Source organism: Taeniopygia guttata, chromosome 9, assembly GCF_048771995.1.
Source record: "Taeniopygia guttata chromosome 9, bTaeGut7.mat, whole genome shotgun sequence".
Taxonomy (NCBI): Eukaryota; Metazoa; Chordata; class Aves; order Passeriformes; family Estrildidae; genus Taeniopygia; species Taeniopygia guttata.
Window position 1 is genome coordinate 4,927,377 of NC_133034.1, and position 22,547 is coordinate 4,949,923.

The 22,547-nt window shown below is 40.6% G+C and overlaps 1 protein-coding gene across 5 annotated transcripts in view; it reads right to left on the minus strand.

The window, feature by feature from the left end:
* Positions 1-22,547, minus strand: part of FARP2 (FERM, ARH/RhoGEF and pleckstrin domain protein 2) — a 73,891-nt gene that overhangs the window by 44,146 nt on the left and 7,198 nt on the right. For all 5 annotated transcript variants that reach the window (XR_012057462.1, XR_012057461.1, XM_030280578.4 and 2 more), the window contains exons 3-7: positions 9,076-9,180; positions 7,613-7,655; positions 3,989-4,067; positions 2,190-2,287; positions 115-229 (exon numbers count right to left, since the gene is read on the minus strand). Coding sequence is in view for 3 of the 5 variants with exons in the window: in XM_030280578.4 (XP_030136438.4) it covers positions 115-229; positions 2,190-2,287; positions 3,989-4,067; positions 7,613-7,655; positions 9,076-9,180 (440 nt within the window). In the remaining 2 variants the exon portion in view is untranslated. The remainder of the gene's footprint in view (positions 1-114; positions 230-2,189; positions 2,288-3,988; positions 4,068-7,612; positions 7,656-9,075; positions 9,181-22,547) is intronic.

Sequence of the window (22,547 nt, forward strand, 5' to 3'; positions counted from 1 at the left end):
GTTTAATTCACACACTCTTAATGTCATCCTGTCATGCAGCTGCTCAACCTCCCCCAGGCAAGCCCATCTGCTGCCCAAGGGTTACCTCAGTGCTTTACATTAATCCTCACTTACACATGCTTCCTGTGGAACTCCAGGATCTTTCCTTCAAGTTTTTCCTGGTTTGGCAAATACCGGTTTGTTTTAAGGTGTTCTTGATCTTCTGATTCATCAAAATCTCCTATTTCAGCTACAACAGAAAACAAAATGTTAGAGTAAGAAGAAACAATGGAAAAGGAACAATGATAGAAAATATTTGGTAAGGAATTAGAGAGACCACAAGAGCCTTTAAGTGCTTCAAAGTTGTGCATGATGTTTTGTATCCAGCTTCATTTTACCAAACTCACATTTACCCCAAGCTGACTTCCTGGGGATTTGAACATTGTCTGGAAAATTTAGACTCCTTAAGGGTGCAAGATGTGAGACATGTAAGAAGATCTGTGAGGTGGTCAGAACGTTTCCTCCTTACAGGTACCTTATACTGAATACCATATTTCAATTAATTTTTTTACTGTATATATGTAGAACAGCAATAGACAAGGCTACTCAGGAAGATGGCAAGTTACACCTGGAATTTTGGTCTCCCCTTCACATATCCATGTCTTTCAGATGGAATGCTGTGAATTTAGGAAGATTTACAGAAGAAAAAAGTGAAGTGAAGAACAACTTCCACCTGATATAACATGAAACGATCAGAAGTCCTTGGCTCAGAATACAAAAGTACAAGGCAGGCAGAACATGTGGCAAATGCATATAAAATTACAAGTTGAATAAAATAAATTTTAAGAATTTACTTTTTCTGATAAAAAATATTAAGTTGCAACATTAAATTCAAAATTAAAAGGTCTTAAAAGATAAAAGTACGTATGTTGTCCTAAAAACTTTCCAAAAACTAAGCTACGAAGCTCATTTCTGTGGAAGGATGCCAAAAATATAAGCACATTCAAAAATTAGACAAATACAAGGGCAACCAAACAGATAAAGAGTCTGTCTGTGGTGCTGTGTGTGCAGTGATTATGGGATGGATGCAGCAAAGGAAGAGTTGCTATATGCTTGCTCTGTGTCTGAGGGCATCTGCCATCAGCTAGTATCAGAGAAAGGAATGGGATTGTCCTAAACAAGAACCCGCAAATCCTGCTTAAAGTCCAGCCAGCACATAAAAGAAGGAGTAAAAAGTACTGAAAGGCACTCTTGTAAAATAATTTCTGCTGAAAATAAGCCTGTTATTTCTCACAGCCCACTTTCCAGAAGAGCAGAATCAGGCTAAGCAAGGCCTGATGATGAGATTCTCTCACAGTGCTGGAAAATCATGAGCAGGTTTTAATGGTGTCACTCACTGATGGCACACACACAAGACAGCTTTGCACTTCCAATAAAGTCACCACAAGTAATACTATTATAACTGTATTATTATATTGCATTGCAAAATTAGACAACCAATAACTACCTAGCAGTGCATATGTGAAGAAGCATTATTGATCAGCCAGCAAAGAGCCCCCAAAGGCCCTGTCCTGCCTGCAGGTCAGGTTGCAGACCTGTGAACACTTCAGCTGCTGCTCCAGCAATTTGGTGTCTGAACTCACTCAAGGTTTCCAACCTCTGTGTCTCCAAGGCCACATTTTAGGTCTTTATGCATGTACAGACTGAGCCAGCAGCAGCATGGAGTGCTTCCAAATAAATTGCTTCCCATTTCCATTTTCAGTCCAAGCAAGGAGGAAAGCTGCTGACAGCCCCACTGCAGAACCTGTTCCAGCATGGTTCTTAGCTGTATTTCAGCCCAGTTCCTGTACAGCCATTTCCTCCCAGGCACAAGGAAAGTGAGAAGTGAAGCCAAGGGAGCACCTAGACCAGTGGGAACAGCTGTCTGGAAGATGTGGAGTGCCAGCAACAGAGCTTGCAGAGACAGGGAAACAGCAAGGTGCTGGTTTTGTACTACCCCTCTGAAGCCAAATTTACCTCATACATAAGCCCCAGCTGTTCCTCCCCACACCAGCCCTGATGACCATCAGAGGGTTGAAAACCATCATATTTACAGTGTGTGGAGAAGGACATACTGTGAGAAAGAGACTTCTTTTAGTTACCAAAAGCTTCTATGTGTGATTTAATGTGGGTTAGCACTGGCACTATCCCAGCCCAGCTGGGATACTCACACTGCAGCAGGTGGGAGACCAGCAGAGCAGCCGTGTTGTCACTGCAGGTCAGCCTCTCCTCTGCCAGGTCCCTCTTGATTTGCAATGCAAACAGGTACCTGCAGGAGAGGTACAAGGCTTGGAGTTACACAGACCATCCTGAGACATGAAAGGATAACAGAACTGAGCAGGAGCTTATAGAATCAGCATCTCCTGATCCTTCTGCTCTCCAAAGAACAACACAACAGCCTGGCTACCAAGGAGTGTCAAATCAAACCAAAATAACCTGTGACTGCTCCAGTGCAATTTATCAGCACCAAAAGACTCACAGGAACAAGGAAGCAGAAGGAAAACTATGTTTTAAGCAGGCTTCATCTGTGCAGTAACAGCAGCTGTCATTTTTAGCTGGAAAGAAAGAACACTTCAAATGATCTTATCCATTAGAAAAAAAAAAAAAAATGAAAGAACATCACTGATTCCAGTATTTTGTTAGGAAAACTGATAAGCATTTCTGTTAGCACTCAACTAATCTACTCAGCAGCTATATTTTCCAGAACTATATTAGCAGCCTACAAAGACAGTAAGAAGTTCAATTTACTTTTCTTATACTGCTATATTAGTTCAACTAAAATATTTCTCATTCAGTTGTTAAAGAGTAATAATTTCAGTTTAACAGAAAACTGTATGCTGTTCCTTTTACTTGGAAGGAGATACAGTAAGGACTCCAATAAACAGGCAACAACTCACTACTATAAACCTTCAAACTGACTGACTGATCCTTTTTCGTTACTGAATTACATCCTAAGAGATAGCAATAAGATTTTTTTTAAAGAAGAGTTTATTTTAAAAATTTATTCCTGAAGTAAAATATACAAAAAATTATACATTTTGAGTGATAGGTTTTTTTAAAGTTTTTAAATACTGTAAGTATGTATTAAAGGTTTCTCAAAAAGTATATTCTGCTTTCTGATGAGCTCTCAGTCTTTTTAGTACACTCACAATAAAGAATATAGTATCATTGACAGCATCATTGACTACCCAGATGCTCTAAGTGCAGCCCATAAATAATCAATAAATGGGCAAAATACAGTTCCTGCTCTGAAAAGCTGTATTCCTAATGAATTTCCTATATGAAACAGCAGTTAATACAAAAAAACCTGGTGCAAAGGAAATATTTAGATAGTATTTCTCCTTACAAGAGACAATCACAACAGTTGTCATGCTGGTTTGTTCTTAAACACATCTGAAGGATAATGAGGAACCTACGAGGAATTCCAATTAAAAGTAGTGAAACTGTGAAAAGCACTAAATAAGCTCTTTAAACACCAACATCTGGGTAATGTCCTTGTTAGAGGCAGACTTCAAACCAGGTCCCCAGGTGCTAGCAGGTGGATAGGACTGCTTAACTGACCACAGATCCATTAGCAACCCCCCAAAATAACCTGTGGTGAGCACAGTTAAAACTGTGAACAGCAAAGTGTGTTTGCAAGTGCAAAGTATGTTTGGAAGTTTCAATCACTTATTAAAATATGTACTGATTATTTTATATTTATTTTTATAGACAGTGTTTATAAATGTCAGTATTTTCTGTATACCCTGACTCCCTTGACCACATGATGCTGGAAAGCCCACATCTGTGCTGCTTTCTGTTTTGAAAAGTAATTTTTCTGATACCATTCATCTGCCAACACGTCTGCTGAAACTCTAACATTTACTGTAAGTGCTCTTTCACACAGTTTTGCTTGGAAGCAGCTGTGCTGCCTTCCTGTTCTATTAATTCAGTACATGAAGCATGTCCAATAGTTCTAAAAATACTTTACCTGGTATATTCCTCTTGCAGCTGACCTGGGTCAGGAGGAAAGAACTTTACAGCCAGACGAAGCATTGTAGTCTTTGGTCCTAGAAGAAAAGTTGGTCATTTCACAAAAGCACCCTATGCTCTTCATAAACACATGCATATTCTGTTTGCCAACAGGCAGAGAAACAACAAAGAGAAATTCTAGCCAGATTTCAAATCCCAGCTAACCACAGTAGGCTCTGGTGTAGATTGTTCATGTCAAGTGAGATAAAGCAGCTGTTTTCCAGAGGAACTTGGATACCACTGACAAGGTGAGTCTGCAGGCTGAATGCTGGAAAAAGTTTCATGCAATGTGAAATCTGTAATACTCTAAAGCAGCTGCTTGGCTGCATAAAAAACCATCAGAGGTGACCCAGGGACAGGGTCGCAGAAGGGAGACACATCCCACAGGCTCCCAACACCCATCCCCTACCACCAAGACTGTTACCAGCAGACCCAGCTAGCACCCCATGCAGATAAAAGGGTGCTTGCAGCCTGCTCCCAGCATGCCTGGTAATACACATTACTTCCCATTTCCAGAAAACTAATTTAATTTTAAAAATTAAAGAGAATCCTGGATCACTATTGGCAGCAGTCCATAGTGCTCTAAATTAAGAGTTCCAGCATCACAACTCAGCCTGTGGAACCACAATCCCTGTTTCCCCTGATTTCTGAAGGAATTACTACAGGGTACAACAGTCTCTCACCCCATGCAGCACTGTTTCCCCATTGTTTTTCCTGCCTTAAAGCAAATGAGGCCAAGCATTCCAGAGGCAGGCAAAGCACTGGCCAGGCTGTGCTTCCAGGAGCCTGCTGAGCATCCACCTGATGTCCACAGGCACCCTCTGGACCAGAGCCAGGCAGTGCCCCCAGGGACTCTCTGTGCCACTGCTGTTTCAAAGTAAACTTACCCAAATTAAAAATAAATCAAACTTGTTGGAGCACAAGCAGCCTGCTTTAATTTATTCTAAGCACCAGGATCTCTCAAAGCTTAACAAAGTCCAGTTTAACCCCATCAGCCCCAAAGTACACTGATTTCTCTTCTGGAATATCTGATGCCCACAGGCCAAACATTCCTTCACTCGTCCTCTCCTTTGCTAATGAGAGAATAGCAAACTTTGCTTTTTGACAAGTAGCTGGGAGAACTCACAAACTATCACAGCTGTGACAAGAGCAGCTCCCAGCCTCCAATTCCAGAATTACCAAAGCTTTGGTGAAAAACAAAAAACCAAAAAAACTAAAATCCATATCCTAATTACAATGTAGTATCTAGAAATGAAAGGAGGGTGGAAATAGCACCCTTTAATGACACAGAAAGCCCACATTTGGCAGAGACTAAGGATCCTACAGTTCTAGACTGTAGATCAAGTGAGGAAAATAAATAGTTTCAATGATTCCAGTTAAAAGACCAAAACTTTACATCAAATTTCTGAAAATACTCTGAGCCTCTGGAAGACCTTCACAAGGTTAAGAACAGTCCTGCACATTACTGATGTCAGTCAAGTGGAAGTATCAATGTGGGAGCGATTTTGGAAATGTTTCAAGCATCACTTACATCAAATGATAATAAATATAAGAAATTAAAAACATAATACTACATATTTGCCTCTGTAGCACAACCCTCCTCTCTTTGTTTAGCCAGTCTTGCCTTTCCTCTATGAATAAGTTCCACTCAAATTAGGGAAAGAAACACTTGCCCAGTCTTAACCAAGATGCATAATTTATTTTAAGAAGCCAAGTCTGAGCAAAAGAAAGAAATAAAAAGGATGTGAGGAAAAATTATCCAGGCAGGAATGGTGGATACAACACTGTATTATATCAAATAGCAGCATCTCAGAGAAGGTACCCAAATGTCAACCTGATACTGTGTGTCTGTTAGGAGGCTGAAAATCTGGATCCAAACTCCTTCCTATCTGGAGTGATTCAATAGTAAAACTGACTGCATTCATTTGAAATTAATTTTTAAATTCCAAACCTTATCACACAAAGTTCAATGGATGTCACGAAGCCAAAATTAACTGGGAGCAATCCAAAAACTTCTGTTTTTAGAGAGGATGTCAAAGATTCAGAAGTGCCTATCTGCAGGTACACAGCAATCACCAGCAACATCAACCAACAAGTCTGAGCAAGATGACCTTAAAGCCCATACGTGTTCCCCTGCTGCTGAACTAAAAGTTAGAATTTAACTTCAAAATCATTATATTCTACATTAAAAAAAAGAACAAAAAAAACCAAAACAAAAAAACCAAAACAAAACAAAACAAAAAAAAACCAACAACCAAAAAAAACCCCACACAATATATAGAAAATAGGACATTTCAGTCAATTTAAAATTGATTTCAGAACACGAACATTTGCCAGACAACAGACTGGTATCTCTTACAGAATAATATTAACAAAAAAAATTAAATAAATCTTTCCATTTCACTGGCACCACAACATGGGTGGCAGACTGTAAAGCTGCCATAAATCTTAGTATGTCCCCATTATTTTAGACCATTTTAGAACTGTATTTTTATCATCAGGGAACACTATCTTTGGTCTAAGGTCAAGTTTATACCACAATTTATGTAGTATAGGAAAGGATACAGGAGTAACCAAGCAGCACTGTAGATCCACCTGATCTTTTGACTGGGACATAATTCCTTCTAGCCAGGAGGATATAAAAAGACAGCACTCCCAACAACATTTTGGCAGGGAAAATAGAGTGAAAAAATTCTGTACTCTCCCAAAGGAGCCTTATTTTATAGATAATTTGGCTCTTCTGCTTAAAAAACAGTGTTGACAAAAGTCAAAAATCATTACCTTAAAGTTAGAAAACTAGCTAAAATTGATGATTCTGTATTTTTAAACAGAAGAGTAGCTAAAAACTACTTCCCAGTACTCATTTTCAACATATTTCAATCAAGATTTGGAAAGGAGTAGGAATCCACCACACCCTCCTGGTCTTGCTCCTTCACAAAGCCTCTACAATCAGAACCACAAAACAAACAAATTGCTTAACTGTGTTCTACAAAGAAAAAAACAAAAAGCTGGATCTAATCTTTCAACATCTGAAGAACCAAGCAACAACCTGCATTCCTCAACTGTTTTAGGCCTTTAAAGTGCCTCTCACATTAACACTTTTTAGGTGGTATAGAGACAAGACCACACTTCACAGCTGAGGCAGAGACTCTGACATTGCAGCTAGCACTCAGGTGGGAGATCCCCACCTCTGCTCCTCCAGGGCAGCTGCTCCTGAGCATGTGGAAAGAGCTGCCATGGGAATCAGCCGAAATGTTCCTTTTTCTTCCCACGGTATGACAACACAACTTCCAAAAGCTTAACACAGCAAGTGTTGTATTTCACTTCACTACAACACCAGCTGAGCCAACCTATCCAGATATTTATCAGAGAAAGAACCCTACCCGCAGGAAGTTTCCATTCCACCCACCACACAGAACCCATTAAAATGTCAGGTTAGCATGCCCCAGCAGGAATCACTATCACCCTTGCCATGTGTATTTTACAGGGAAGCATAACCAGTAAATCAAGTAGTAATTGTGAAAGCAACCCACATAAAGAAGATGCAAATTAAGGAAAACTTCCTTTTTTTAAAACTACTTACTCCGTACTTGTTTAATAACAGGTTTCATAGGTTCCAGCCAAATCTGAAATTTAAGAGAAAAAAATTACAAACTTACATTCTTATTTAATATAATATGAAAACATCAAAAGTAAATTCAAATTAAGCAGTAATTTATGAGTAGCATTTCTTCCTCAATGCAGTAATTCCTTTGCTCTACAAAAAGTGTATTTATCTATTTGAATTGACATTCCTCATGCACCAATACAAAAGCCACTGATCTGTGCTTAAAGCTCATCTGGACAGAAGAAGAGTCAAGTCAGTAAAAGCAGAGCCCCAGTACCAAGAGTGCAGGAGTCATGCCAAAATCCACAGCCTGACAGGAGCCAGGCTGCAGAATTACAGAAAATCTACAGAACATGAAAAGGTCCAATGGTTTTTTCCCTTCCGTGCTATTTCTGTCACTCTTACCTACCTACTTAAGGCTCTTGACTCAATATCAACTTCCCACCATTTTTTCTCTTTTTTGACAAGCACATTTTAAAAGAAATACTATTGTTCTAGTAAAAGGAGCATCCATAAAGGTAATGTAAAATATTCTGGAAGCTCAACCTGTTATTTTCCCCACTCTTCCAAACAGAAAATTGTTAGAAGACAGTTATATTTGGTCCTTACTAGTTACTGCTCTGTTTGTGAGACAGCTGAGGATTTTAAGAACCTTATTAGCTGCAGGAACAGTTTGGACACCATGCACAAGCAACAGAAACTAAACAAGCTTTAGTGTATTTCCTCAGCTCAAGAGCAGCATGGTTTAGTGCCATTAGCATTCCCTATGTTCTCAGTCATATTCTCATAAATCTAAAAAAAAGTAATTAAAAAAAGGTTCAAAAAACACAAAAGAAATCAAAATGAAAAGAAATTTTGGGGAACATTTTCCAGTTTAGAAGCCACACTGTCCTTTTTGCAAGATACAGGATAAGTGACTAGGAGGCTTAAAGGTGTCAGCATTGATCTAGATCAACGATTTAAAAAGCTTGCAGGCCCGTGTGCTTGCTGAGGTTTGTGTTGATTAGAAAGAGGTTTGTAATGGCTCTTCAGGAAAATTAATTGAAGACTGAATTAACTGAGGATAAATATGAACACTACCAAAATTAAACACCATAATTTGATTTTATAAGTTCTCTGCAGAGGACACTTTGAGTTCATGTTTCTCCTTTCAGAGGAAAAGAGGGTTTTATTTCTGTCCCTGTAAGTGGGAACATCAGCAGCTATTTAACTGCTTTATACAATTTCTGAAACATAAAAAGAAGCAGGATCTGATTCCTCCCTTCTTCTTCTGATTCCTCTTGTCATTCTGCTAAGTGAAACAGATTTACAAGAATCCAAGAGATAATCCCACAGGAAACTACAGGAAACTGCAGCAGACTGAGAAATTTTTGTCGCTCAAGGAACTGCATTCACACAGCCTTTTTATTATGCCAGATTTGTCAGGGAACTGTACGCACCCAATATGACTGGATATTCTGGAACTCAATTCCAAAGTAGTCTGATTCAATCAAATTCAGATGCTTGTAAACTTCTGTCAATAACGTCTGGCCGTAACATTTTGACTAAGGAAGTAATAAAAAAAGTTACAGTGAGATTAATAACAATAAACAAGAATAAGTTTACAGCAAAAACAAATGGCATCTTTATAAACTGGAGAAAAATATCACAAATATTTTTCACATTGTTCTTGTCACTTTAACACACAAACATCTAATATACAGGACTCCATACAAAAATCCTTCACAGAACCAGAGGAACTGAAGTTGAAAGGGGCCACTGGAGGTCACCTACACGGAGTCTCCTGCTCACAGCAGGGTCAGCAGAAAGCTGAGCAGACCAGCTGCGGGCTATTTGCGGCTCCCTCAATAAACCCACGCGTTTGTTTGTGTAGCTGAGTGCTGTGGCCTGGAGCAGGAGCTGCCAAATCCCTGCTCCACACAGACCCCTCACTCCTCCCCACAGCAGGAACCCCAGGCCACACACAGCCTTTGCACCAGCCAGGCTCGAAATGCCTGCGGACAGCGGGAACCCAACCAAACCTCCTCGCACCACGCTGGCTGCGGAATCCTTTCAGTGAATCTCTCCCTCAAGAAACTCACTCACTAACCCTTTCTGAGAGCCAGGTTAGGGGCAAAGCCACAAACAGAAAGCAGCTACAGCAACACAGGAGAGAACAGGAGACTTCCACAGTGTCGGAATCTGTGGGTGTTGGTGATTCCGAGATTGTAGAAAGTCTCTGTCTTTCTGCCCCGTTGCCAAAGAAGAAGCTATAGTTTGTCTGTGCTGTTTTCAAGGTTGTTTATTTTTGCTTATCTATAACATGTTCTGCTGCCCTGCCGCAGGTCTGTCCTGCAGGGCAGTGTGCGGGGCTCTGCCCCTCAGTGGGATGGTACAAACATTATATACCAGAAATTACGTGTGCTATATTTACAATAATGTGCCAATATCTATCATCTACGTTGAACAGTGTGTCCCCAGCCTAAACCAATAGAAAAATGCCAACATCACCAAGAACATGGAGGTAAGGAAGAAGAAGGAGGAAGAACAGGTTCAGGCCCACTTTCCTCCATCTTAGAACTCCTGACCCCCCTGTACAAAGTAAAACCCCCCTGTACAGGTGTTAAAACCCCCCTGTACAATACTAAAAAATTTTACCCTCTAATTTGTGACTACTTTTACTATACCATCTAACCCTCTGTGACTGCTTGTTCCACCTTTAAAGTTGGTAATTCATTCCATGGTTCAAACTCAAAATCACAGCTGTTTTCTGCTGTTTGCCAGGGTCTAAAATGCTTCTGACCAAGGCCTGGAACCTCTGAAAATGTCTGAGGGACATTTTGAGTTCCGACACCACAGCACACCCTAACCAGCGCCACTCGGGGCTGCTGCTTCAATCACCCAGCTTGCTCTCAGCATCTCTCACTGCAGCAGGCGCCAGGAGAAAACCAGCATTTCTGAACCCACACATCAGCCCACCTGCACCACTCAGGAAAGAATCCAAAAGGCTGTCACAGCCCATTCCAGCAACACACAAACCTAGCAGGGTGCAGCAGGAGTTGCATGGCCACCAAGCTCCACCTTGGGTCACGAAGCATCCCCCAGCTGTGGTGACAGGGTGTGGCACCATTCTGGGTTATCCAGCAAAACACACTGGCAGCCAGCCAGTGGTTCTGATGTTCATTTTGAAAAGTCCAGTGATGAAAGACTCTGTGACTTTCCCCTCAAAGCAGGCACAGAGTTCTGTAATGGCTCTACACACTCAGAATAGTACCTACTTTAAAAATATTAGGCATTATAATAAATTATCACTGAATCACAGGATGATTTGGGCAGGAAGGGACCTTAAAACCCATCCTGTTCCACCCCCTGCCATGGGCAGGGAATTTCCCAGGTTGCTCCAAGTCACATCCAACCCGACCTTGGACACTTCCAGGGATCCAGGGACAACCACAGCTTCTCTGGGAACCCCGTGCCAGGGCCTCCCCACCCTCCCAGGGTAGGATTTCTTCTCAACATTTCATCTAAATCTACCCTTCTTCACTTTAAAGCCAAAATAGAATTAGAATAATTCAATACAATGCAAATGAAAAATATCTGAGACTAACAATGTGCTATTTTAGGCTTAAAAGATAAAAACCAAGGGGAACGTTGGGGAAATAGTTTCACATGACTGAGGTGCATAAAAAATTCAAAAGTAATTGCCTCTTACAGGAAAAAGATATAAACTGTCAGTGTTTTTAGAACTCTGCAAATGCCTCTGTAACACTTTAAAAACCCCTAAAATTTCATTGAGAAAAAGTCTGAACAGCCCTGCAGTGCTGCAAATCTGAAATAGCTTTGGTATCTGCAGTGGTGTGAGAAAAGCTGACTGAATCAAACCCTATAACCTCAGAGAAAAGCACAGAAGCAGGACAGAGAATGACACAAGATGGGTTTGCATCTCTCACTCAGGCTTTCACCACCCATGGTACCTGTAAGAGCAACCACAGCTTCAGTCAGGTGAATTCATCAGGTGCAAACACAAGTCATTCAAAAAGTTTCTTGGTACCGCACTGGCTCAGGCCACTAATGCTGAAACCCCTAAATAAAACTGCAAGTCAGGAGAAATTATGCAGTTCTCAGTGACTGCAGATGGTACAGAGATGCCAGGCTGAGTGCTGACATGGCACATGAATATGAGTACTCATCTCTTTCTGAATAGGTCTCCTGATGTTTAAAAGGCATTTCCTTGGTAAGAATACAGTTGAACTTTTTCAGCCAAAATCTGTGCTGACAGAAGACTCTGTGGGTATGGGTTTTGGTTCTTAAATGGTGACAATGAAATAAGGAATGATAAGGCAATGGCAAGCCACATCTCCAGACAATTACATTATTTCCATTATTTCTCTGCTGTCTCCCTGCACATTTCCCATGCATTATAGACTCTGCTACAGGAGACATTTACGCCTGGAGAAATTAATTTAGGAAATCAAGTTTTTTACTTTTTAATTGAAACAGATTTCTTTCTATTCCCAGAATTCACAGAATGACTGGGTTGGAAGAGATCTTAAAGACCATCGAGTCCAACCCAGCCCCAACACCTCAACTAAATCCAGTGCCACATCCAGGCTTTGTTAACACATCCAGGGATGGTGACTCCAGCACCTCCCCAGGCAGCCATTCCAGAACTTTATCACCCTTTCTGTGAAAAACTCTTTCCTAATATCCAACCTAAATTTCCCTTGGCACAGCTCAAGGCTGCGTCCTCTGGTTCTGTCAGTGCTGCCTGGAGAAAGAGCCCAACCCCACCTGGCTACAACCACCTTTCAGGAAGTTGTAGAGAATGATAAGGTCACCTCTGAGCCTCCTTTTCTCCAGGCTGAGCATCCCCAGCTCCCTCAGTTGTTCCTCAAGCTCCCTAAGTCACTCCTCAATGGACTTGTGCAAAAATCTTCAAATAGTAACAGAAGAAAATATCCTCAAATATAGTAGGACCCTTGTTTTTTAAGGTCCATACCCACACATCTGTAATTGTACACCTCCTTTTCCCAGGCCCCACAGGAGGGAACACTTTTCAGCCAGCAATGTTTGTGGGGAGGCAGCAACACCCTGACCAATCTCATGTGCAGAAAATGGGGCATGCACCTTGCCTTTTCATGGACAAATCTACAAACCTTTAGAAGCCTCTGAACAGGATGTGTCCTATGACCCAAGAACCTGATTTCTTATTTGTGAAACAAAAAACAATTCTGGATCCAACCACCTTTTGTTAGAACTGATACACTTGGATTAACTCCTGAAAGATGCCTGCTAACAATCAGACAAGTTTTACAGCCAAACTGTGCTGCACTGATCAAGGAATCTGTGTGCAGGGCTAGCTCCATACAGGCATTACAATTATCCCAGCAGGATTCTAATACACAGCTTTCTTCCTTTTCAACTGAGTCATGTCTCCGGCTCCATCTAGTTCTGTGCCTGAAGACAACCTAGCTGTCTTCACCTCCCCCCAGAAAAAGAGGTTTTATGGCACAGATTCCTGGCACTTCTCCCCTTCCACTGTCAAGTTCACACTCCTTCAAGAGAAACTGGAGATGAAGAAATTTAGATAGTTGGAACTGGAAGCACTTGGCAACCAAGTAAATTATAAAAGTACCAGCCAAATGTTAAAAGTGTAAAATAATTTTACTTGTGCTACCAACTGTAATTTTCGGTGTTATTTACAGTGAAAAGCTAAGAAAAACCCCAGTTTAAGATCAGTATTTACATCCTTCAAAGGATAAATGTCACAGTTTGAAAGAACAGTATTAATTTTATTTTAAAATTAAAATGGGGTTCAAAAGCTTGGGACAGAACACAATATTTTATTATTATGCTTCAAATTCTTTGGGAAAACTCCTCCTAGAACTATTTGGTTTCTCAAGTTGTTTGTTACATTTATAACCATCTTTCCTAAGAGCTGAACATTTGAAGTAGACAGAAATGAAAGTAAAACAGTGGGCAGCTCCATGCCATTGTTTAATTTGCATAAAAGCAGCACAAAGCAAAATATTTGAAGTAATTTCTTAATTACTGTAATTTTGACATCAGGACAAGTAGTTGCATGAATGCGTTTCATAAAGGTCCTGCTTTCAATACAAATCCACAACATGGCATACTTTCCATTCCAAACTTCTCAATTACTCTTTATTTTCTGCCAAGACAATGACTACTGATATTTGTGAGTTATTTCACATAAGGAAAAAGAAGAAAAAATGGGGTAAAAGAACTAAATAGGCAGCTAACAACAGTTTTCCTCAGTGACCCTGCTCTAACTGTACTGTAGATAATTATAACAAGTCATCATTATAAGTCTGGTTGGTAGAATACATTAATTTCAAGTTGATTTCTATAGTGAGATCAAGCTTTAAAAGTTCCCTCAGCTGTGCAAGTGCCAGCAGGTATCCTGACAGCCAGTAATGGCATGGAGAGCCCTGTGTGGCAAGAGAAACCCCAAACCAAACCCCAAAACCCTCGCAGTGCTAAGACAACATCAAACAGGAACAACCATTCCCAGCTGAAAGTTCTTGCCTCAAAAAGATATCTCTATTTTTTGCTTTATCAGAAGAATAAACATACTTAATGTTAGGAATGCTTAGGACAGAGGAATAAAATAGAAATAATATTTAAAAATGTAGTAACAGCAGTTATTTTTGTTTTATAGAACAATATAATCACAGGATGGTTTGGGTGGGAAGGGACCTTAAAGATCACCTCGTTCCACCCTCTGCCAAGGACAGGGACACCTTCCACTATCCCAGGTTGCTCCAAGCCCTGTCCAACCTGGCTTTGGACATTCCAGGGACCCAGGGGCAGCCACAGTTTCTCTGGGCACTCTGTGCCAGGGCCTTGCCACCCTCACAGGGAACAATTTTTTCCCAATATCCCATCTATCCCTGCTCTCTGGCAGTGGGAAGCCATTCCCCCTTGTGCTGTCACTCCATCTCTTGTCCCCAGTCCCTCTCCAGCTCTCCTGGAGCCCCTTTAGGCACTGGCAGGGGCTCTGAGGTGTCCCCAGAGCCTTCTCTTCTCCAGGTGAGCACCCCCAGCTCTCCCAGCCTGGCTGCAGAGCAGAGGGGCTCCAGCCCTTGAAGTATCTCCATGGCCTCCTCCAGACTTGCTCCAGCAGATCCATGTCTTCCTGATGGGGTCCCACCAGAGCAGAGCAGAGGGGGAGAATCAAGCCAGATGTTATTTGCTGTTTTCTCAAATATCACTCCTACAGGGCAGATACCCCCTCTGCCATAATGTCTGAGCTTAGGATGAGAGAAAAACAAACTCATAGCTTAGGATTTTCAGTAGACCATAGCTCAATATCAAAATCAAGGCTTTCTTTCTACCTCCCAAACTTGTCTTCCAGAACATTTAACTCTCTGCTTCCACATATTTTAATTTAAAAACCAAAAACCCCCATATTTTCATAAGGACTAGTACTCTCATCTTCCAAAACTAGCAAGCTGCCCTTGCTCCAACTTTCCAAAAAAGAAATCCACTTTTGGCAGCAGATAAGCTGGAAGGGAAAATCAGTCCAAAAGGAATGAGTTTGGAAAAAAAAGAGTTATAAAGCTGAGGTATAGAATGGAAACTCTTGTGCAGCCAGAGCCACTGGACCCTAGCACCAGCAAACACCTTGGATTTTTGTGTCACAGGAATCTGCATTTGTCAGGAGTCCAATTCCTCTAGTTAATAGTGGATGTGCATGAGAGGCGGAAGTTTAGATTTGACATCACCACTCACAAGCAGCCAACACAGAGCACCCTGTGAATGGCCAAGACAAACTAAACTGATAAAATGAAGGCCACTTCAACACGGATTTTTATTGGTTTTTCTTTTTTGGGGCACTTTAGAAGTCTTCCTAATGAAAAAGTGATTTTTCATTTTTGGCAAATTAAAAAAATAGACAATTTGCAACTAAACATAGACTTGTTATTTCCTTTCTTAATCAGAATTATGCAAACATTTTGCTGAGTTTATAGCTCTGTTTATCTCCAACCCTCCTGTAATCTGTTAGATCTCTGTCCAAATGAAACGTGAGACAGAAAAAACATCCTCAAAACTCCCTGTTAATAATCATCATTAATGCCACATATAAACAAAACTGCATTTCTGAATACAGGGTGGACATCAGAATCTTTATTAGAAAGAAGGAAATAATTTAATATGGCAAGGAATACTAGTCATTAACTTTGTGCTTTCATGGCTGAAACAAGTTGACCTTACAGCTCCATATCAAGTATTCAATCTGCAGACTGGAAAAGCAAGAAACAACTGCCTTCCTCTTCAGTACTTTATTAGTTTTCTCAATTTTGATTTGAACTAGTAACTCCAATGAAAATACTCCCTGATTCCCCACAAAAACAAGCACCAGGTAACAACTCTGTCAAACACTGTTTTCATGTGTTCAGCCAAATTGCTTAAGTACTACTTTATTTTGATCATCTGAACATTTAACAACTTTAATCCTCAATTCTTCCAATTTTTCTTTTAACTCTTTGTGAAGAAAAGGATATTTTAAATACATTTATTTTATCCACCCTTCTATACTGACAAGTCCCAACTACACATTACTTTAGTAAGACCACACCAAGAATATTCTGCAGAGCATTTAATATCTTACAGAGCACAGGATGCAGCTCATTATCACAAAATGAGATAGAGTGCACTTTCATCTTGAAAGTTCTTCTTTATGAAAAAGAAGAAGTTATTATGTTACAGAAAGAAGAATTATTGTGTTACAGTATTTCCACATAGCATTGAAGTATCATTTACTGAACTATGGAAGCTGCAAATCCAAATAAAAATCTTGAAGCTATTTTAAGTTCTATTATTACACTCCATATTGGGCATTTTTTGTTTAGAAAAAAAAAAATCTAAGATTCTCTCCCAGTGATTTTTTTTTTTTTGTCCTAGGATTTCAGTGGTTGGTTTTGATGTGGTTTTGTCAGGGTTTTTTTTTAAGCAAAATCCACAGCCAGACAAATTATTCTAGAAATGGAAGTCTCTGGCTCATTTAATTAAGGTTAGCTTTAAAATTATGATCATTTAAAGGATCATTTAAGGTAATGTCAAAGCACTTAACCAGCTCTACCCAACAAACAAGCTTTTCCAGAGTGGCTAGACTTGCTGGATGCCTGAAAGTAGGAAAACAACAATTGGTTGACATGAAAAGACATTCCCAAAAAGGAGGGAATTACGTGAATGAGATTGGATAATGTATACTTAGGTAGAGTGCACACAGAGACAAAAAATGGTCCTAAGTTTTTAGAAATGGTGCTGTGCTGAAATACCTGGACTACTTGGAATAAAACTGCTGTAGATTACTTGGGGAAGAAGGAAGCCACATAAAGTAACACCATGGGCCATATCCTTGGAGAGTTTCACAGGTACTGCTGGATGATTTGGCAGCAGAGTTCTTGCTTGTTAATAATTAAACATCCAGGTGACAACAGTGACAGTATTGCAGAGAGGAGCAGCTTTGGGGTAGCTGATCCCAAATTCAGGTTCATACTAGAAGGTCTAAGTACCTCCTTTGTACACACAAGCTAATAAAGAGAATGAGAAGTCAGGAGACTGATCTCAATTTTTCCCCCTTGAACTTTGTTCTTTGCACAAAGCACTGAACCTTTCTACAGCCGTTCCCTTGGGCCTGGCCACCCCACACACTCAGACTGTTGGTGCTTCTGGGACCTTGCACAGCTTCATATCATATGCATATATATGCATCTAAAGAAAACTCAATATTTTTAAGTCATTTTAAACATAGAAAATACTCTGTTTTCCTCTGTTCATAAAAAAAACCCCCTACCACCTCACTAAAATTGCAAGTCTTTCTCCATTAATTATGCTTTTGCCTCAAAACCATCATCCATGTCCATATTCACCAGATTTGATCTGGGTTTTCATGGAATAACAGAATAGTTCAGGTTGAAAGTGACTTGAAAGCCCATTTCATTCCAACTCCTGCCATGGGCAGGGACACCTCCCACTATCCCAGGTTGCTCCAAGCCACATGTAACCTGGTCTTGGACACTTCTAGGGATCCAGGGGCAGCCACAGCTTGCCTGGGCAACCTGAGCCAGCACTTCACCACCATCACAAGACCCCATCTATCCCTGCCCTCTGGCAGTGGGAAGCCATTTCCCCTTGTCCTGCCACTCCAGAACCTTGTCCCAAGCCCCTCTCCAGCTTTCTTGGAGCCCCTTCAGGTGCTCAAAGACTGCAATAAGTTCTTCCCAGAGATTTTCCTTCTCCAGGCTGCACAATCCCAATTCTCCAAGCCTTCTCTCCTAGGAGAGGTGTCACAGCACCCAGGGACTGTACTTCCCCTGCAAGGTGTTAGGCTACTCCAGGCTGACACTTCTTTGAGGAAATCTGCCCAAAGGAAATAGTTCAAAACATCCAGAAGACAGTTATGACAGACTCTTTGGACAAAAGACAAATACAAATTGAGTATTTTTACAGAAAAGGCCAAAACTCCCTTTTGTTTGGTGCAAAACTGAAATGGTGTCAGCTGTCCTGACATCACTCCCCACTGTACTTTGAACAGAGGTTTGATAACGTGGTGATGGGTTAATAAATACCTACAAGCCAGATTAGATAAGGCCAAGCTTCTCTAACTTCCCCTTTGCCAGCAGGGGTTTCCTACACCACTGGCTTCAGGCTATCTGCCTGAGAAGTGGGCTGAGGGCTCAGCAAAACTTTTCCTTCATTATTTCAGTTGAAGACATGTCAGACAGCTCTAACAGAGTCTCTACAAAGCTTTGGGCTTTTTTCCCTTTTCTAATTCTTGTTTTTATTAATAAATGACTGCTCAGTTAGACAGAGGGGCCCACCCCCTCCCCATATCCAACACTAAATCATGAACAGTAAATCTCTCACGCTAGGCATTGCCACCATAGCACAGCTTTTTAAATATTGAATATATACAGTCTCTCTCTTATCCAAGTAGGCAGTACAGCTCTTTCCAAGCAGGAATTTGATTGCAAGGACAAAGGGCTGACACACAGGCATGCATTTGCAACCCTGTTTAGCTAAATGCACATCCCCAAGTCTGTGCTGCTCTGAACCCTGAGAGAACCATGACACATCATCCTTGCTCAGCTCCAAGAACCTTTTTCCAGTAGGCACAAACCTAAAATTTCTCTGATCTGCCTCTCAGCACACTGAACTCGTGTAGCTGTCTTTAGCTGCCTGTGGGTTGATTCTTGGTTTGCTTTTGGATTTTCTTCCCTTCCAGGCTCCCTATATTTTACAGAATTACCCATCTGTGGGCCCGAACTTGAATGTCACCCACACCCAAAAAAGGTTTAAAAGGTTTCCAATGGCCTTCTTATTTTTGCGTTTTTTGTGGAATACAGCATTTCCTACAGCCATTTTGGTTGAATAGCGTAAGACTGATTTCAGCTGATTTTCACTATCCTGCATAACTAGATTATGAAAACAGAAACAAACACCTGCCTAGCCACACAAACTGTTATGAATTCAATCCACTACATTAATATTTCAAGGACTGTAATAACACTTGATCACCATTTTCCTAAACGGTTTCTGTGTTTTAAGGCACGTGCACATAATCAACTTTTTGTACAGGGATATTCAGATTGTTTTTTCTTTATTGCAGTACAACTAAATTTTCTTTACATATAATATAACACCTAAGGTCAAGAGAACTGTAAAATAATAATTTTGGCTTATACAATTTAAGTCCATATTTTTCCTTAAAAAGAAAACAAAACCAAAAAACACTCGAATGAACAAAACATACACTCTAAATTCCTGTCAATAAAATGGCTGTGGTTTCACCTTTCTCCACCCCATGCCACATTCCTACATAGCATCAAAAAAGTCAAGTTTCCAAACACAAAATAACAGGCCTAAAAAATATATAGTTGAATCAAACGGCACACAAAAGGCAAAGCTTTAGTTACCTTCTTTTTAAACCCTATGATAATTGCAAATTTAAAATAGTGAATTACTAACTTTCTCTTCTGAGGTCAGATAAAAATAAGTCCTAAGGCAGCTTATTTGCCATATTTAGGAGACTCAAACCGAAGCAATGACAAACATCTGGCTATGATTCTTTTTGGAATTTTGACTATTTCTTCCTGGCTAGGGAAGAAAAACACTGTGAGCTGACTAACAGCACCTCGATTCCTCCAGCACAGCACTTAATAGGATTCAGCAGCAGACTATCCCTTGACTCCTCACATATTTAAGCTGTTAATACTTTCACAGCACAGAGGGAGAAAGCCTTCATGAAAGGAAGGTCTGAGCAGGCACAGGGAGAGCAAGGCAGAGGCAGGAGGGCACAAGTGCCAGAGCCAGGACTGGGCTGCCTATCCCAGCAGCTCCTCATGGCACAGAGCAAGTGCTTTTCAGTGCCCACAGCATCATCCCAGTGCTCAACATACGCATATTTCTTCCTAAAAATTGCTCAATAACAGCAGCTAAAAGCTGCACCATTTCTGCATCATGCCCATGGAAGTTCTTGGGGGCACTAACACTACCACAATGCTGCTATGAGGGGAGTATTTTGCCATGTGCACGAGTGGGAAACACTCTCTCCAAACCATGGGAAGGATATTGCAGTCAGATTGCTTCCTCTGCCATCCCAAAAACTTCCTGCAGCCCCAGCCCAGCTCCTGACTTCAGGGCCTCCAATGGCTGGTCAAAAACAATGGGCATCTCAGGGGAAACCACTTTCATGGCACCTTTTCAATCACAGATAACTGCAAACTGCACAGAAACCAGAATAACCAGAGTTATTCTATTCCATTCTAAACATAAGGATGGAGAGTAGCTTTGCACATTTTATTAATGCAATTTATAAATTTCAATAAGCCAAGGAAGTGCCCAGCAAAGACACTATTACTATCAGAGTAATCATCAAGTACATATTTTCAGCTTAGGACAGAATAAGCCACTTTGGTTTTGTAGTAATGTAATAGTTTTGCAGGGTACATCAATGAACACCAAAGCAGACAAGAGCAGTGAGAGGACACTAATTAATAAGAAAATAAATGGGGGAATACAGTGTAATCTTACCTAACTGGCCTGTTCTTAATAATGGCAGTGGGGTGGAGCATCTCCCTGCTAGGAGTCCACCCCTATCAGAGGGAGAGGGACACCTCAGCACGGCAGGGATGCAGAACATCATTACTGCATTACATACAAAAATAAAATTTAAAGGACAGATTTCTGTTCTCAAAACAACCCAACAAAGATTAGCACAAAATTAAAAAATTCCAGTTTAAATTTTACCTTAGAATGGAGCAGGCAGGCAGACCCTATAATAAAATGTACGAATATTTTTGAGTCCCAAATTTCATTTGACATCCCAGCAGAAGAAGAGGAAGTACATGCCATTGAAGAAGCATCAAGTTCTCCCCAGACAATTCAGTAAACTTGAAGCATAATAATATAAACTACTTCTTCTGGGGCACTTCCTCATAGCATAGAGAATATTTCATGTAGAAGAATTTTCTAAATGACACATATTTCTTACATAAGGAACAACACACAGGCCAAATATTAAACATCATCTGATGGCAGCAGTTCCATTAAATGTCATTTTGGTGAATTCAACCTAGCCCAGACCCTTCTACATAAGAGTCTGCCACATTTTTGTGCTGATCAAAAGCCTCTAAGTTTAATCTCTTCAAAAAACCTGGAAAGCTGGCAGAACTTCTACTGTAAAACCCTGATTACTTTGAAGTGTGCCCGCAGTCTGAACTAAATGTAATTTGCCAATCATTCATCTTGTAGTCTGCAAAACCACCCTTTGGACAGATTTAGTTTGAAAAGGCTAGGTACTCCATGAAATGGCACATGCAAGATTTGAGCTGACTAAATAAGCTGGCTGTAAAAAGGGAAAAAACCCAACTCATGGAAATAATGAATATTTCAGCCTAGCTTTGAATGGCTATGTTTCATTCTCTCTTCTGTTTTGGAAGGGAAAGGAGAACCCATAAATAGCCCATTTTCAGTTTTTTTAAACTCCAGAAAACACTGAGTATTTCTCCATCCCCTAACATTCAAATCAGATTCACTGGAGAAAGGCTTTGCCCAACATACTTTAAAGAATAATTCTCTCTTAGTAATTAATCAAATTCCTACTTAGAAATCAAACCTTATGAAACAGATGGGGGAAATTGACAGAGACAGTGGACTTAAAAGTTGGTAGAACATAGCTGTGTGGAACTTTTAGCAAACTGTTCCAGATACACCAGTAACACAAAGAAAAAACTGTTCTTTCCCATTTTGTTCTCTCTCCACTCATTACCTCACTCTATCAGTCTCTTTTCTTGCTCTTGGGCAAGTTAAAAAATCAAGTGGGCTACCAAAAAGGGCAACCACCAACTCCTGCCAGGAGAGAAGCAACTGGTTTAAACACTTCTTGGAGAAAGGAAGGGATGAAGAGGTAAAGCTGCATGGATTAAGTTGTTACTGTGGCTACTCTCTTAATCCCATATGGTTAAAAATGCTGCTGTGGCTCATTTTAGGCAGGGAGGCAATAAAAAGGGCTACTGGGCTACTGCATCAGGCTCCCCACCACACTGCACAGGGAAAGGTCTCTCCAGGAGCTGATCCTACACTCCGTCTGTCCTTCCATTGACACACCATTTTTCCCAGTAAAAAGTCACTTGCCACAGTTCTTACAGAAACAAGAGAAAATCATTTGAAATAGGGAAAAAAAAAAAACCAAAATCCAGACCACCTTTTGGGATCATCCACATCTCCCTGAGCAGCCAGTGCCAAATCACCATGGGAAAGGCCTGTGTGCCACTGCACTGACAAACTACTGCTGCCCTGAATCAAACACAAACCCCACAACATCACATCGTGCTTTCACATCTAGTGACAAAAATTACAAAAGCAAAGAGAAGTGGGAAGTACCATGGCAATCTGATCTAGG